Source organism: Anomaloglossus baeobatrachus, chromosome 1 (genome assembly GCF_048569485.1).
Source record: "Anomaloglossus baeobatrachus isolate aAnoBae1 chromosome 1, aAnoBae1.hap1, whole genome shotgun sequence".
In the NCBI taxonomy this organism is placed as follows: Eukaryota; Metazoa; Chordata; class Amphibia; order Anura; family Aromobatidae; genus Anomaloglossus; species Anomaloglossus baeobatrachus.
This window is the reverse complement of record NC_134353.1, coordinates 152,093,340-152,111,564: the sequence shown is the minus strand read 5'-3', so window position 1 is coordinate 152,111,564 and position 18,225 is coordinate 152,093,340. Positions and strand designations below refer to the sequence as shown.

Below are 18,225 nucleotides of genomic sequence, written 5' to 3'. Positions count from 1 at the left end.
GCAATATCCTTTTAATTCACAATGACAGTGCACTCCCTTACTGGCTCTGAGGAGAAGTGATAAGCCGCAAAAGAGCGCACTGCACTGTCAGGGTGCAATGTAAGGAGATTACCCAGAAAGCAGGAAAAAATGAGACAATCTGAAATTGTGACGTAAGTGGCAAGAACAGGGCCAGCGTCATCACTTGGGCACCTGGGAATGTGTCGGGGCCTGGACACCCGCAGTAAGAAGGAGCAGATCAGTCAGTATCTTTCCTGCAGCCCCCGGACAGATCTGTCTGCCGACCCTTTTACATTGCTGAATGCTGCGTGCACATGCATTGAAAGCTGTGATTCATCTGTAGGCAGAGATATGGATCTATGGCACAATGCACTCCTGTCCCACAGATGAAGAGGAGCGTGTGCCAGCCCCTAGAGTCCTCCATTGCTGCTGCCTGCCCACATGTGCCTTCAGCATCCCCAAGTATGTGTATGCACCCCAGGCCCCAGCATCACCCAGTATGTGTATGCACCTCAGGTCCCAGCATCCCCCAGTATGTACAGTACAGACAAAATGTTTGGACACACCTTCTCATTCAAAGAGTTTTCATTATTTTAATGATTCTGAAAATTCACATTGAAGGCATCAATACTATGAATTAACACATTGTAAACAATAAATACATGGCTAATTTAATTATACACTGAGGGATACACTTCATAGAATCCCTCAGGAGGGGTGCCAACTTCAAAAAGAAACATTGTAAACAAAGAGAACAAAGAAGGGAATGGCACTGAGATAATTGCAAAAAAAGTAGATTTTATTAAATAATAATAAAAATATTTTATATCAAAACAGTCAAGATTTATGCGAAGGGATGAAAGAAATGAAGTCACAGTGGTGTAAGTGGATTAGTTGTTAATATAAGAAAGAACACAATTGAAATGACACAAACCATACCACCACTCACATAACCATGCCAAAATAATGGAAGAATGTATATAAACCAGGTAAGTGGCCCCAATGTATATAACCCATCCAAAATTAGGAAATTTATGAAATAGGAGACCAATTATAATAGAGCCAAAGGCACATGGTAATCAGTAAAACAGGTCCCATATCATGAAATATACCCAAGGCATCACAAAAATATACCCGTGAGACTGTAGTGGGTATGATGGTAACGGAAGAATCCTCTGGGTCAATGTGAATGTACCAAGAAAAATGAAAAGGACAATGGAGGGCGATTACAACAGAGTCACAAAAGGTCCCTTTTAGTCGTCTGTAGGTGATACTACAGAGAAGAAGGGGACTTCTGGATGGAAGAGTAGTTGAGCTGTAGAAGATAGGGAAAATAGATGCACCAATGATAATTATCAAAGAAAGAGAGTAAGGCCCAGATACAAAAACCTGTATTAAACAGTGAATACCAAAGGGAAGACAATAAACGGAAAAAAGATAATGAACACTAATGCATCTATAATTCTACCTATGCCCAATAGATAACAAATAGTCGTAGGTCATAGAGGTAAGGCCATAGTGGATGTGATAGTAAAAACCACCTCTAGGTAAACAATAATGTACCTAAGAAGATTTGAGAAGGACACCAGGAGGGCATCTACAGGGGAATCGCAGGAAGTCCCGTTAGATCATCTAAGGATCAGGTACCACAGGGATAAATATGAAGTCCCTACCTGTGCTTAATGAAAAGCAATGTATCATAGGGGTGGGGGATCTACAGATATGAAATAATGGACCCACTGATCGCCACGGGAGGTGTCGGAAAGTATAAGAGAGGACTGGGGGGGAAGGGAGGACCGTGTCAGCGGATAGTCAATTGCTAGCGATGTCGAGCGAGATAGCACCCGTCCCCGTCGTATGGCCGATATGTGGTGATCGCTGCCGTAGCGAACATTATCGCTATGGCAGCATCACACGCACATACCTGTTCAGCGACGTTGCTGGGACTGCCGAACAATCCCTCCCTCAAGTTGGAGGTGCGTTTGGCGTCACCGCGACGTCACTAAGCGGCCGGCCAATAGAAGTGGAGGGGCGGAGATGAGCGGGACGTAACATCCCGCCCACCTCCTTCCTTCCTCATTGCCGGCGGACGCAGGTAAGGTGAGGTTCCTCATTCCTGTGGTGTCACACATAGCGATGTGAGCTGCTTCGGGGACAAGGAACAACATCGTACCTGCAGCTGTAACGATAATTGGGAATGGACCCCCATGTCACCGATTAGCGATTTTGAAAGTTTTTGCAACGATTCAAAATCGCTCATAGGTGTCACACGCAACGACATCGCTAAAGCGGCCGGATGTGCATCACAAATTCCGTGACCCCAACGACATCGCTTTAGCGATATCGTAACGTGTAAAGCGGCCCTTAGAATTTGTATTATGGCAAGAAAAAAGCAGCTAAGTAAAGAAAAACGAGTGGCCATCATTACTTTAAGAGATGAAGGTCAGTCAGTCCGAAAAATTGGGAAAACTTTTAAAGTGTGCCCAAGTGCAGTGGCAATAACTATCAAACGCTACAAAGAAACTGGCTCACATGAGGACCGCCCCAGGAAAGGAAGACCAAGAGTCACCTGTGCTGCGAAGGATAAGTTTATCCTAGTCACCAGCCTCAGAAATGGCAGGTTAACAGCAGCTCAGATTAGAGACCAGGTCAATGCCAAACAGAGTTCTAGCAGCAGACACATCTCTAGAACAACTGTTAAGAGGAGACTTTGTGCAGCAGGCGTTCATGGTAAAATAGCTGCTAGGAAACCACTGCTAAGGACAGGCAACAAGCAGAAGAGACTTGTTTGGGCTAAAGAACACAAGGAATGGACATTAGACCAGTGGAAATCTGTGCTTTGGTCTGATGAGATCTTTGGATCCAACCACCGTGACTTTGTGTGACGCAGAAAAGGTGAATGGATGGACTCTACATGCCTGGTTCCCACCGTGAAGCATGGAGGAGGAGGTGTGATGGTGTGGGGGTGCTTTGCTGGTGACACTGTTGGGGATTTATTCAAAAATTGAAGGCATACTGAATTAGCATGGCTACCACAGCATCTTCCAGCAGCATGCTATTCCATCCGGTTTGCGTTTAGTTGGACCATCATTTATTTTTCAACAGGACAATGACCCAAACACACCTCCAGGCTGTGTAAGGGCTATTTGACTAAGAAGGAGAGTGATGGGTGCTATCCCAGATGACCTGGCCTCCACAGTCACCAGACCAAACCCAATCGAGATGGTTTGGGGTGAGCTGGACCGCAGACTGAAGGCAAAAGGGCCAACAAGTTCTAAGCATCTCTGGGAACTCCATCAAGACTGTTGGTAGACCATTTCCGGTGACTACCTCTTGAAGCTCATCAAGAGAATGCGAAGAGTGTGCAAAGCAATAATCAAAGCAAAAGGTGGCTACTTTGAAGAACCTAGAATATAAGACATATTATCAGCTGTTTCACACTTTTTGTTAAGTATTTCATTCCACATGTGTTAATTCATAGTTTTGATGCCTTCAATGTGAATCTACAATTTTCAGAGTCATGAAAATAAAGAAAACTCTTTGAATGAGAAGGTGTGTCCAAACGTTTGGTGAGAGCGAGAGAGAGTGAGAGAGAGAGAGAACCCTTATCATCAATTTCTTGATTTGAACACTCCTAACTACTTGTTACTGAAGCACTAAATTGGTTTTGTAACCTCATTGAGCTTTGAACTTCATATGCAGGTGTACCCAATCATGAGAAAAGGTATTTAAGGTAGCCAATTGCAAGTTGTTCTCCTATTTGAATCTCCTATTTGAATCTCCTATGAAGAGTGGCATCATGGGATCCTCAAAACAACTCTCAAATGAAATCAAAGATTATTCAACATAGTTGTTCAGGGGAAGGATACAAAAAGTTGTCTCAGAGATTTAAACTGTCAGTTTCCACTGTGAGGATCATAGTAAGGAAATGGAAGAACACGGGTACAGTTCTTGTTAAGCCCAGAAGTCGCAGGCCAAGAAAAATATCAGAAAGGCAGAGAAGAAGAATGGTGAGAACAGTCAAGGACAATCCACAGACCACCTCCAAAGACCTGCAGCTTCATCTTGCTGCAGATGGTGTCAATGTGCATCGGTCAACAATACAGCGCACTTTGCACAAGGAGAAGCTGTATGGAGAGTGATGCAAAAGAAGCCGTTTCTGCAAGCACGCAACAAACAGAGTCGCCTGAGGTATGCAAAAGAACATTTGGACAACCCAGTTATATTTTGGAAGAAGGTTCTGTGGACTGATGAAACAAAGATTGAGTTGTTTGGTCATACAAAAAGGTGTTATGTATGGAGGCAAAAAAACACGGCATTCCAAGAAAAGCACTTGCTACCTACAGTAAAATTTGGTGGAGGTTCCATCATGCTTTGGGGCTGTGTGGCCAATCTTGTTAAAGTTGAGGGTCGCATGGATTCAACTCAGTATCAGCAGATTCTTGACAATAATGTGCAAGAATCATTGACGAAGTTGAAGTTACGCAGGGGATGGATATTTCAGCAAGACAATGATCCAAAACACCGCTCCAAATCTACTCAGGCATTCATGCAGAGGAACAATTACAATGTTCTGGAATGGCCATCCCAGTCCCCAGACCTGAATATCATTGGACATCTGTGGGATGATTTGAAGCGTGCTGTCCATGCTCGGCGACCATCAAACTTAACTGAACTGGAATAGTTTTGTAAACAGTAATGGTCAAATATACCTTCATCCAGGATCCAGGAACTCATTAAAAGCTACAGGAAACGCTAGAGGCTGTTATTTTTGCAAAAGGAGGCTCTACAAAATATTAATGTCACTTTTATGTTGCGGTGCCCATACTTTTGCACCGGTCAAATTTTGTTTAAATCCTGATTGCACATTTTCTGTTAGTACAATAAACCTCATTTCAATCCACAAATATATCTGAGTCCATCAGTTATTAGATATATGAAACTGAAATAGCTGTTGCAAAAACCCAAATTATTATAAAGAAAAAAGGTTAACATTAATAGGGGTGCCCAAACTTTTTCATATGACTGTATGTATACCCCTAGTAATATGTATGCCCCCAGGCCCCAGCATTCCCCAGTATGTATATGCCCCCCACTGGTCCTAGTAATGTTTATGCCACCCACTGGCCCCAGTAATGTCTATGCCCACCACTGGCCCCAGTAATGTGTATGTTCCCCACTGACTCCAGTAATGTGTATGCCCCTCAGTGGCCCCAGTAATGTGTACGCACCTTTGCGGCCCCAGTAGTGGTTGGGTGAAGCCATTTATTGTCAAACTACTGTGTTTTCTCTTTTTAAATCAGAATGACAACCAAAAACATCCAAATGACCCTGATCAAAAGTTCAAATTCCCCATGTTCTTAATACCATGTATTGCCCCCTCTAACATCAATGACAGCTTGAAGTCTTTAGTGGTAGTTGCGGATGAGGCTCTTTATTTTCTCAGATGGTAAAGCTGCCCATTTCTCTTCGCAAAAAGCCTCCAGTTCCTGTAAATTCCTGGGCTTTGTTGCATGAACTGCGCGCTTGAGGTCTCCCCAGAGTGGCTCAATGATATTGAGGTCAGGAGACTGAGATGGCCACTCCAGAACCTTCACTTTGTTCTGCTGTAGCATCTGAAAGTATGTAGATGACAGATCAACATGGCCTTGTGTTGTAGATCGTTGTCCTGTTGGAATTTCCAAGTACGTCCCATGCGCAGCTTCCGGGCTGATGAGTGCAAATTTGCCTCCAGTATTTGCTGATAACGTGCTGCATTCATATTTCCTTCAACTTTGACCAAGTTTCCTGTGCCTTTGTAGCTCACACATCCCCACATCATCAGCGATTCACCTGCGTGCTTCACAGTAGGAATCGTGTTCCTTTCATCATAGACCTTGTTGACACCTCTCCAAATGTAACATTTATTAGGTGTGGTCAAAAAGTTGGATGTTGGTCTCATCACACCAAATTACCTTGTTCCAGAAGTTTGGAGGCTTGTCTCTGCGCTGTTTGGTGTATTGTAGGCGAGATACTTTGTGGCATTTGCACAGTAATGGCTTTCTTCTGGCAACTCGACCATGCAGCCCATTACTCTTCAAGTGCCTTCTTATTGTGCATCTTGAAACAGCCATACCGCTAGTTTTCAGTGAGTCCTGTATTTTTTGTGGGTTTTTCTTTGCATCCCGAACAATTTTCCTGGCAGTTGTGGCCGAAATTTTTGTTGGTCTACCTGATCGTGGTTTGGTTTTACAAAACCCCTGATTTCCAGGACGCCACATGACAGCACGGTAGGAGTTGCTCCTTTGACCTTTACAGGGACAGGAAACGCAAGAGTTTAAAAGCCCCTCCCCATCCCCCTTTCCTCAGTGTTTTTCCTGTCCCTGTACAGGACGGACGCAAGTCTTACCGTCGGGATGTACGGGGTCCAGGCGGATCAGGGGGGGGCTTGCTCTCTCCTTCCGGCCTGTCAAGCAGCCCCTGGCCGACACCTCTAAAGGAGAGGTCCCTCAGCCGGCCGGTGGAGCAGGAGTTCCCGGCAAAAGCCGCTTCCCTCAGGTGAGGGCTCTCGGCATCCCGCTGTTTGCCGCGGCCATGTGGCACTTCCGGGTGTGCGCACGCCATGCGTTCCAGCCTGACACGCTGATGCATGTGCAGCGCAAAGTCTTCCGCATTTCCTGGTCGGAATATGGCGGCGCCCAGGAAGGCGGCGTGTGATCCGGGTCGGAACACTGGAGGCGGGAACGGGCCCTGTCGTCGCCCAAACAGGTATCAAACCTTGGGAACGGGGAAATATGCATTCTGTGTGTTTCTGTATAACGACCTGCTCACTGCTTATTACAATGGATGAAGGTGACAGGTCTGATGCTAGCCCCCCTGACGAGTCCCAGGGTCACGTAAGTGCAGGTGCGTCAGGAATCTGACCTGTAGTGGTGTGGGTAGAGCCTGATTCAGTCTCCCCTTCCGTTTAGGATTCTTCCACGGCACGCACCGGCACTATCCCTAAAAAAGTTCAGAGGAAGTCGGCCAGAATAAAAAAGTGTGCAGTCTGTCATTCACATCTGTCAGAGTCCTGCACTAAAATTGGAAATTTAGCCTTGGAACTTTCTAAGTAGATTATGCTTCATGGTGAGGTTGCTGCCTCATGTTTTGCTGGGCTCAGCAGACCTCATGTTTAAGTTCAGAATTTACCTGTTGATGGAACCTTGTGTGGATCCTCCTGTTGTGGTTTAATAACACATTTGATTCCACTATTATCTCACCAGACCAGGTTCTGTCTGATTTACTCCTTCTATAGGAGGGAAAATTGTGGATATAACACATTATCTCGTATTGGAACTTGCCCTCCAGCTGAACCTCAGGGTGAGTTAATTGGTTCAGGTGTGACTAATTTGGCATTTAGGATACCACTCATGCAGTAGGTGTATCCTGAAGTTCACAGGTGAATTACACTCTTAGGGGTAACTCTGATCGGGCCTCACAACTCTGGCCTCGCGCCTCAGGGTTCTGGCCTCGTGATGACTCTGGCTCACGCCTCACTGCTCTGGCCTCCTGGGGCCTCGCACCTCCTGGCTCCGGCCTCGCGCCTCCTGGCTCGTACCTCACAACTTGGGGCTCCGGCATCGCGCCTCATGGGTTTGGCCTCAGCCCACACGCCACACAGCTCTGACCACACGCTAGCTTGACGCCTTGGGACTGTCAAGGCCTCACTGCTTGACGTCTCTGGTCTTACTGTTTCTCAGCCTTGCCTTTAATGGCTTGGCTTCACTGGCTTTGGGCCTCTGGGCTTGTGCCTTGGGCCTCTGGGCTTGGGCCTTGTGCCTCTAGGCTTGTGCCTCTAAGCTTGTGCCTTGTGCCTCTAGGCTTGTGCCTTTGGGCTTCTGCCTTGTGCCTCTAGGCTTGGGCCTCTAGGCTTGGGCCTCTGGGCTTGTGCCTTGTGTCTCTAGGCTTGTGCCTCTGAGCTTGTGCCTTGTGTCTCTAGGCGTGTGCCTCTGGGCTTGTGCCTTGTGCCTCTAGGCTTGTGCCTCTGGGCTCGTGGCTTGTGCCTCTAGGCTTGTGCCTCTGGGCTTGTGGCTTGTGCCTCTAGGCTTGTGCCTCTGGCCTTGTGGCTTGTGCCTCTAGGCTTGTGCCTCTGGCCTTGTGCCTTTTAGGCTTGTGCCTCTGGGCTTGTGCCTTGTGTCTCTAGGCTTGTGCCTCAGGGCTTGTGTCTTGTGTCTCTAGGCTTGTGCCTCTGGGCTTGTGCCTTGTGTCTCTAGGCTTGTGCCTCTGGGCTTGTGCCTTGTGTCTCTAGGCTTGTGCCTCTGGGCTTGTGCCTTGTGTCTCTAGGCTTGTGCCTCTGGGCTTGTGCCTTGTGTCTCTGGGCTTGTGCCTCTGGGCTTGTGCCTTGTGCCTCTGGGCTTGTGCCTTGTGTCTCTAAGCTTGTACATCTGGGCTTGTGCCTTGTGCCTTTGGGCTTGTGCCTTGTGCCTCTGGGCTTGTGCCTTGTGCCTCTAGGCTTATGCCTCTGGGCTTGTGCCTCAAGGCTTGTGCCTCTGGGCTTGTGCCTTGTGCCTCGGGGCTTGTGCCTTGTGCCTCTGGGCTTGTGCCTTGTGCCTCTGGGCTTGTGCCTGGTGCCTCTGGGCTTGTGCCTGGTGCCTCTGGGCTTGTGCCTTGTGCCTTTGGGCTTGTGCCTTGTGCCTCTGGGCTTGTGCCTTGTTCCTCTGGGATTGTGCCTTGTGCCTCCGGGCTTGTGCCTCCGGGCTTGCGCATTACGCTTCATGCTTCTGGCATTGTGCGTCTGACATTGCGCCTTGTGCCTCTGGTCTTGTGCCTATGGCATTGCGCCTTGTACCTCTGGCCTTGCGCCTCTGGCGTTGCGCCTTGTGCCTCTGGCCTTGCACCTCTGGCATTGCGCTTGTGCCTCTGGCCTTGCGCCTCCGGCCTTGCGCCTCTGGCATTTGCGCCACTGGCCTTGCGCCTCTGGCATTGTGCCTTGCACCTCTGGCATTGTGCCTTGCGACTTGGGGCTTGCGCCTTGCGCTTCATGTTCCGGCCTTGCGTGTCTGGCATTGCGCCTTGTGCCTCTGGCTTTATGCCTTGTGCCTCTGCCTTGCGCCTCTGGCCTCTGGCCTTGCGCCTCTGGCTTTGCGCCTCTGGCCTTGTGCCTTGCGCCTCTGGCCTTGCGCTTCCGGACTTACGCCTTGCGCTTCCTGTTCTGGCCTTGCGTGTCTGGCATTGGGCCTTGCGCCTCTGCGCCTTGCGCTTCTGTACCTCTGCACCTTGGGCCTTGCGCCTCTGCGCCTTGGGCCTTGCGCTTCTGCGCCTTGGGCCTTGCGCTTCTGCGCCTTGGACCTTATGCCTCTGCGCCTTTGGCCTTGCGCCTCTGCGCCTTTGGCCTTGCAGTGGCCTCGTCCCTTGCGCCTCGGGTTGCATACTTCGCATTGGGTCTCTCGCATCGGCTTTGGTTAGAGGGGCCTCACACTTCTGGAACGGCACTTGGCTTAGCCGTAATAGGCTGTCATGTTTGAGTTGGCCTAGTTTTCTCCTTATTATGGCTCAGACCTGGAATCTGAGTTCAGCTACGGTCCTTCTTTTCTAATCAGTAGTATTCAGCGGTGCTTAATTGCTTAGCTCTGGTCTTTCATTTATAACTTATGACTAAAGAGAAATGTTATCGAGTTCATCCTATGGTGGAAAGAACTGAATGTAGCCAATCATGGTAATAGCCCGTTTTACTGTGACAGGTCCTTTGATGGCAATTGGACTGGTTTTCTGGCCATTGTTCAACATCCAGAATCTCGTAAATAACCTGTGAGGTTTTCCAGCCTCTTGTGGCAGGGAACTCCATAGTCTCCCTCATAGGCTCGCTGTTCTCACGAGAAAACATCCAGGGTCTCACCACTGTCAAATGAACTATCACTCTGTGATTATTGGAGGCCCTCACTCCTCTGGAGGATGTTCCCTGGTCACTATGGAAGACTGTGTGGTATGTTTACGCTAGTGTCCGATATAGTGGTACTTACAGGCTAATGGAGTATAGTGCATTTCTGGTTGGGTAGTCTACCCAGGTGGTAGTGGTTTTCTTTCCGCCAGCTCAGGGCAACACTAGTCTCCTGTGTTTGCTGCCACGGATATGGCAAACCACTTCTTTAAATTCCAATATATATACTGTATACAGTATATCTATGAGGTTGGCCACCTACATTTTCTGGGACGCTTCCTCCCATCCAGATTCCATACCCCGCTGTCCTTGGCATCTGCATCTTGGGAACAATGCTTCCTTCAAGTGGTCGGATGATGTACTTGGCTTGCTAATATCGGTCGACGTGCCTTCTGGACTCCAACTCTTCACGTCTTTGGTTCATGATGGTCCTTCTCATTACTCGAGGTCCAGTAGTTTATGCCTTGTCATCTTGGGCTTCTGGAGCCAGGATATGAACTCTGGCGGTACGGTGGGCTGGTCTGTGACCAGGGGTAATCGTTTGAACCTCGGAGAGCTGATGTCCGTACTGACCTGGTTTATTAAGCTCGGACATGTTTATTCTTGATCTAGCCGGTGGTCATTCTATCGGGCTGTGGTTTATTCATAGGCTGTTAAGGACTTTAACTTCTATTCTATAGTTGCGGTGTTCAGAATGTTCATTAACCCATTTCGGGCATGTCTCACTGTCTCTGGTCGCTGTAGTGTAAGCTGTCTACCTCGTTTATTCTCAGTCCCAACAGGCAGAGCTCCTTCGCTCTTGGACGTCAGACGAGCAGTTCTGGCATAGTTAGAGGCTACCAGAGCTGGCGCATAGCTTCTGCCCTCTTGGTGCAAATTGCGGGAAAGTGCCGAGGGAAGACGGTGTCTAAGACAACTGTCTCGGTAGGTTAGGTCCGCTGTTTCAGCTACTTACCAGTCCGCGGGTCGGGACCTCCCAACTCGCATTGGGGCACACTCCGCCAGGGCTCTGTCCACTTCTTGGGCGGAGAGGGTGGGGGTTTCCTTGGATCTGATTTGTCGTACGGCAACGTGGTCGGGTCCCCACACGTTTTGTAAGCATTATAAACTGGGCCTTCTCAACGATCAGCACATGTTGTTCAGTAGCAGGGCTTTGCAGGCTGTGGTCCCCCCCTCATAGGGATTACTTTGGCATTCTCCTACCGTGCTGTCATGTGGCGTCCTGGAAAATAAGAATTACTACTTACCGGTAATGATGTTTCCAGGAGCCAACATGACAGCACGCTTATTTCCCTCCCGTCTGATTATGTACCGTGTGTTGTGCGTTCTGCATTAATAAAATGGTGTTATCTCCCATCCTGGTGTGGTACTTTAAAAAACACTGAGGAAAGGGGGATGGGGAGGGGCTTTTAAACTCTTGCGTTTCCTGTCCCTGTAAAGGTCAAAGGAGCAACTCCTACCGTGCTGTCATGTTGGCTCCTGGAAACATCATTACCGGTAAGTACCATATATGCCGGCGTATAAGACGACTGGGCGTATAAGACGACCCCCAACTTCTGCCCTAAAAATATAGAATTTGGGATATACTCACTGTATAAGACTAGCCCGCTCCCAAATGAAAAAAAGTCTGCTTTGATTGCAACATGTTAATTTTAATTCCGCGAGAGCCGTACAATATGTTTTTAAAGGGCCATTGACAGATCAATCGCTCCAATGTTCACTTAGTACAGCAAGGAATGCTCCTCCCTGCTGTATAAAGCCACAACTGGACTGAAACAATGGTACTACACTCTGCTACAAACAGACACACACAACTCTGCTACAGACAAACACACACAACTCTGCTACAAACAGACAAACACACACAACTCTGCTACAAACAGACAAACATACAACTCTGCTACATACAGACAAACACATACAACTCTGCTGCATACAGACAAACACATACAACTCTGCTACATACAGACAAACACACACAACTCTGCTACAAACAGACAAACACACACAACTCTGCTACAAACAGACAAACACACACAACTCTGCTACAAACAGACAAACATACAACTCTGCTACATACAGACAAACACATACAACTCTGCTGCATACAGACAAACACATACAACTCTGCTACATACAGACAAACACATACAACTCTGCTACATACAGACAAACACATACAACTCTGCTACATACAGACAAACACATACAACTCTGCTACATACAGACAAACACATACAACTCTGCTGCATACAGACAAACACATACAACTCTGCTGCATACAGACAAACACATACAACTCTGCTACAAACAGACAAACACACACAACTCTGCTACATACAGACAAACACATACAACTCTGCTGCATACAGACAAACACATACAACTCTGCTACATACAGACAAACACATACAACTCTGCTACATACAGACAAACACATACAACTCTGCTACATACAGACAAACACATACAACTCTGCTACATACAGACAAACACATGCAACTCTGCTACATACAGACAAACACATGCAACTCTGCTACATACAGACAAACACATACAACTCTGCTACATACAGACAAACACATACAACTCTGCTACATACAGACAAATACACACAACTCTGCTGCTCTGTGGGGCCTGCACCCGCGGCTCGGCGGGGGGGGATTGGCAGGGCATACATCTGGGGGGTTAGAAGCAGCTCACCGGGGCCCATAATGGGCACAAGTCCCCCTGTGTCAGATATCGCCCCCATAGTGCTGCCCATGGCCCCTATAGATCGCACAAGTCCCCCTGTGTCAGATATGGCCCCTAGGCTGCTGCCCAAAGTAAAATAAAACCCTCTTTCCTTATCTCCTGTCTGGCTCCGTGCTTCTGTTCCTCCACTTCCTGGTTGTCAGTGCGGTCATGTGATCGGCACAGCAGGCTGAGATCTCTGCCTGCCTGATCACAGTGGAAGCAGGGACACGGAGAAACGCTGCAGGGGGTAAGTAAAGCTTTTTTATTTTAGAATGAGCAGCAGCCTGGGGGCCAAATCTAACACATGGGGGACATGTGCGATCACACTGGGACGCAGGCTCATATAATATGCACCGCTGCTCCAGCCCCTCACTGCGTGCGATTTCAGCACCATTGGAGATGGACAGCGGCTGTGCATATTATATGAGCGGGTGCAGGAGATCAAAGGATGCAGGCCGCAGCGTTCCCCTGTGCTCCAGAGCTGCTGCCCCCACCTCCCCTGGACGCTGCATTGTACATACACCCCCCCCCCTCCCCGTATATCCGGCGTATAAGACGACCCCCCACTGTAGCCATTATTTTAAGGGGGTAAAAAGTCGTCTTATACGCCAGTATATACGGTAGTAATTCTTATTTTTCCATTTGTTAATCACAGTTTGAACACTGCTGACTGGCATCATTATTAATTCCTTGGATATCTTTTTGTATCCCTTTCTTGTTTTATGCAGTTCAACTATTTTTTCCAGTAGATCCATTGACAATTCTTTTGCTTTAGCAATGACTCACAATCTAGAAATGTCAGTGGCTGGATGAAAGATGAAAAATTTGTCTGGATCCCAGAAACTCACTCAGCTTTTATGCAAAGATACTGATTACAAGCAAACAGGTCACAGGTGAGGATGTGACCTTTATTACCCATTCAAACTCCTTTGTGTCAACTTTTGTGCATGTTACCAAGCCAAAATCATCAGGGTATGTGAACTTTTCATAAGGGCCATTTAGATGTTTTTGTTTGACCACACTTTTGTGCATGTCTAAAAAGACAAGAGACTATTGTAATATTGTCCTGGGACATAACATTTTTTTATCACTTTCTATTAAGATTATTGGGAGGCAGAATGAACAAAACACATAATTATTTGTTTCCTTTTTTTTTTTGTTTATGCTGTTCACCTTAAACTAAAAGTGATTACGTGTTCGGTTCAGTGCAATTACAGCGTAAAAAATTTATATCTTTTACATGTTTTTCACATCAACCAAAAAACTTTTGTTTTGCATCATCTTAGTTGGAAAGGTATAACTTTTTATTTTTCCACCGATAAAGCTGAATGGGATCTTGTTTTTTTGTTAGCTGAATTGACGTTTCCATTGATACCATTTTTCTTAAAATACAACTTTTTTTTATTACTGTACATTACATTCCACGTGTTGTATGCTGGTGTGATGAAAAAACAGCATTTTGTCAGTGTTCTTTTTTTATTTTTTTTTTCCGGTGGTGGGCACTATAGGAATTAAATAGTGTGACAGTTTTACTGTTCTGGTCATCGCAGATGCAGCTATACCAATTATGGTATCTATACTTTTTTTTATTTTACTTTTGTTTTCTTACACAAAAAATGTTTTTAATGGCAAAAGGGTAGTATTTTTCTTCCTTTTGCAGGGTTTTTTTTTTTGCAATTTCAACTTTTTTTTTTTTTAAATATCATGATTCATAAATATGCTTAGTTCACTGTATTTGCTGACAAGTTCATACCCCACTTTGGTAGACACTGATTTGATAAAAATTTCCTTATGCAATGATATTTGAGATGACTATCCAAAACTGCATTGAAATATGGTCTTCTAACAAGTGGGCCACTTGGATATGTAATATGTAGTACACTGGATAACTGAAAAGTTCTCAGGAAATTTGATGTGGATAGAGGCATGATCTTCCAAAAAAAAAGTGGTCTTTTGGAGAGATTACACTGTATTTAGTTGCTGGGCATCTTTAGAATTGACGTGTAATTTCTCCAGGCAAATTGCGTCTCGTGACCAGATCATTTAACCAGCACCAATTCTAAAAATAAGCATCCAGCAGCCTGTTTTTCAAAGGAGGATAGAGTTTTGTGCTTGCATATTGTACATGCTGAAATTCAATCTGGACTCAGTCACCCCTGACCTAGGAAAATGTCATGCTTCTTCAGACTATGCATGTAAAATTCTCTTCTGTGCTAACAGTTAGGCCTACCATAAACTTACCCCCAAACATATTTCTCCAAGAATAAGACCGACCCCGAAAATGAGCCCTAGTGCTTTTTTCGGGGCAAAAAAAAGTATAACACGGTATTTTTGGAAATGTGAATTTTGTTGTATGCTCATATTGTAACAATGACTCTAGGATAGCAGGGAACCGGGGCCCCTAAGCTGTCCCTAAAGCTAGGGGACTCTATTCTATCCCTATTCTTATTTTTAGGGTTACCACTAATGGTGGGGATGCCTGAGTCTCCTTACTGGCCCTGCTCTTGACTAGCCATGATGTTTAACCCTCCCCCTCTGGAGAGATGGAACAGGAGTGTGATGAAAGTTACAGATATAGACAGACAAAGAAAAAAGCCAAAACTCTCTCAGTGCGCATACACGAAGGTGAAGCCAATAAGATATTCAGGAGGAAACACAAAACAACAAGGGTGAACGTTCAAAAAGAAATAAAAAACAAAACACAATTTTCACCAGAGAATCTAGTATACCACAGACCAACATAGAATCTATAGCTGGCATGGACTGGATAGAAGGTTTTATCCAGCTTAAATAGAATGTGAGCTGATGTGATTGGCCTCCTCACCACATGTGATCAAAGGAACCTAACAAGCAGACTAGCAGAGATTAACTCTTGCTAGCCTGCCTATGATTCAGCACACAGGTGGTCGATGCCAAGTCTGCCTATGGTGATCCAAGACACCAGAGAAACCGTCGGGAGAAGAAGGAAGAAGGAAGAAGAAAGAAGGAAGAAGAGGAGGAGGAGGCGGCTGTGATTGGTTGCAGTCAGACGCTGTCCCACAGGCTGGAGTTGAGTCTGGCAGCAACCAATCACAGACGCAAGGACTGCAGGTGGGAAGGGGAAGCAGTGAATATGTATGAGGCTCATGTCCGGTCTTGAAAAAAAGCGACCAGTCCGGAAGCGGTTACAGCCACGCCAGAGACTCCATAAGTATAGTGCGCTTGCTTTATTTTTTATTTATTGTTTTTCCCAAGTTGCCAGATCTGGATCTTTAGCCAGAGTTCATTGAGAACTCCGGGCCTGAGCCCGGCACCCTGGTGCATTTGAAACTGCACTTATCCAGACTTTTACAGTCCGGGTCCGTCCATCACTATTCCTAACAAAAAAAAGATGTTTCAAAAATTGATGTAGAGTAGACATGTGGGAAATGTTTATTAGCTGTTTTGTGTGACATAACTCTCTGATTTAAGGACATAAAAATTCAAATGTTCAAAATGTAGGTAGAAGGGGCGGAGCTATGTCTCTAGCTCCTCCCTCTTCTATCTACACAGATTCTCAACAGTACCAGCTGCTATCTCCTCTCAGTAATAGGAAAGTCTTCACTGAATACAGATTTTACCTCGACTTCAGAGAATTTTCTGAATGAAAGAGCAGTCCAGGAGGAGAAAGAAGCAAATTTGTCTAATAAGATATATTACAAAATTGCGCATTTTCATGTATACTATTGATTTATGAAAGAAAAATTAAAACTACGATTCAATGATTTTGTACGGTGTGACTATGTGGGCTAAAGTTTGAAAATTGCTAATTTTTTTTTTATTTTCTGATATTTTTATAAATAAACACAAAACAAAACAAACTACATTTACCATTACCATAAAATATAATAGGTCATGAAAAAACAATCTCAAAAATCACTGGATTATCTTAAAACATTGCAAAGTTATTGCCACATAAAGTGAAACAGGTATATTTAATAAGTTTGGTGGGGTCACTAAGGTTTTTTTTTTTATTACTTTTATTCATTTACCGTATACAGCACTAATAATTCCACAGCGCTTACCAGACTGATCATCACTGTCCCCTTGGGGCTCACAATCTATTTACTCTAACATTATGTCTTTAGCTTGTGAGCGGAAACCCATCCAAGGATGGGGAGAACATACAAACTCCATGCAGATGTTATCCGTAGTGGGATTTGAACCCAGGACCCCAGCGCTCCAAAGCAACAGTGCTAACCAATGAGCCACCGTGCTGGTTTTAGCCCATTATATCACTATATCTTGAGTATAGTTTTGTAAACATTTCAAATGTCAAGACTTGTCCAAATATTTCTGGACCTAACTGTATATTAAAAGTTTAGTGAAAGTCTGATCTAGCACTTGTAGACTGTGAGACCTTGCGGGCAGGATCCTCTCTCCTCCTGTACCTGTCTGTGCCTGGTAGTGTTCATGAGCTCATTGTACTTGTTTTTATGATGTATGCCACTTTTCACATGTAAAGTGCCATGGAATAAATGGGGCAATAATAACATAGGTCACATGTAAACTTACCAAATATGGGGAGTCTTGTTCTGTTTTGGTCATTTGCAATGGTCACCTGTACACCTTCTGGAATATTAGGTTTTAAAAGTGTAAGTGGTAGACTTCTGTCTCTGTAAGAGGACAACGCTGTTTGCATACTCCTTCTGGTTTGGGGTACTTCTTCCCTATGATATGCAGGATCAGTCCTAGAAAATCCTCTTAACGACAACATTTCTGGGTCACCAAGGCGGGACAATGGATGTTCAATGATGGGCAGTCGAGGCATTGAGGATCGAGGTGGTGATAGAAGATGACTAGACATTTTGCAATCTGGAAGATATAAAGAAAAAAACTTAAATATTCTGTATCACGGTCATACATATTAAATGCTTACTAAATATTAGGAAGCCAATAGCCAGATATGGTATTAGGTAGTCGAGGCCAGATGTCATTTTGGAATGAAAGTCATTTCTTTCTATTGTAGAAGGGGGTTGCGCCGCACCAAGTACATATACTATGTTTTATAGACTGTTGAATATTATAGGATGTATATGTTTGTACCAACGGCTGCCATCTAGCGGCAAGTTCATTTTAGATTAGATGGTAGATAAGATTAGGTAGGCTTAAGGTAGTGGAAAAGAGGAGTGGCAGATGGCGGGAAAGAGAACAGGGAGGAAAGGCTTGAAAGGGGACCATTAAAGAATAGGGTTCTAGTGTGAGAAGACGGGGTCTTGGTGATAGGGCCAGTCAGGGAACCTTGAGGTAACCTCGAGAGGCCCAGCGGCGTGACGAAAGGAAAAAGATCGCCCATGCATGTGCACTACAATACTTTGATCTGCTCTTCGCAATATCAAAGTGCTGCGATCTGCAAGTTATTTTTAGATTAGATGTTATATAAGATAGGGTTAAGGTAGTGGAAGGGAGGAGTGGCAAATAAAGGGAAAGAGAAAAGGGGAGAAGTATCGAAAGGGAATCATTAGAGATAAGGGTTCAAGTGAGAGAAGACGTGCTAGGGCCAGTCAGGAAACCCTGAGGTAACCTCGAGAGGTCCAGCGGAAAGAGGAAAGATCACCTGCGCATGCGCTCTA

General features: G+C 45.6%; 1 protein-coding gene across 4 annotated transcripts in view; it reads right to left on the bottom strand.

Moving 5' to 3' along the window:
* LOC142290654 (EF-hand calcium-binding domain-containing protein 6-like) overlaps nucleotides 1-18,225 on the bottom strand; it is a 483,996-nt gene that overhangs the window by 444,974 nt on the left and 20,797 nt on the right. For all 4 annotated transcript variants that reach the window (XM_075334657.1, XM_075334633.1, XM_075334650.1 and 1 more), the window contains exon 2: nucleotides 17,168-17,467. In XM_075334657.1, the coding sequence (XP_075190772.1) occupies nucleotides 17,168-17,467 (300 nt within the window). The remainder of the gene's footprint in view (nucleotides 1-17,167; nucleotides 17,468-18,225) is intronic.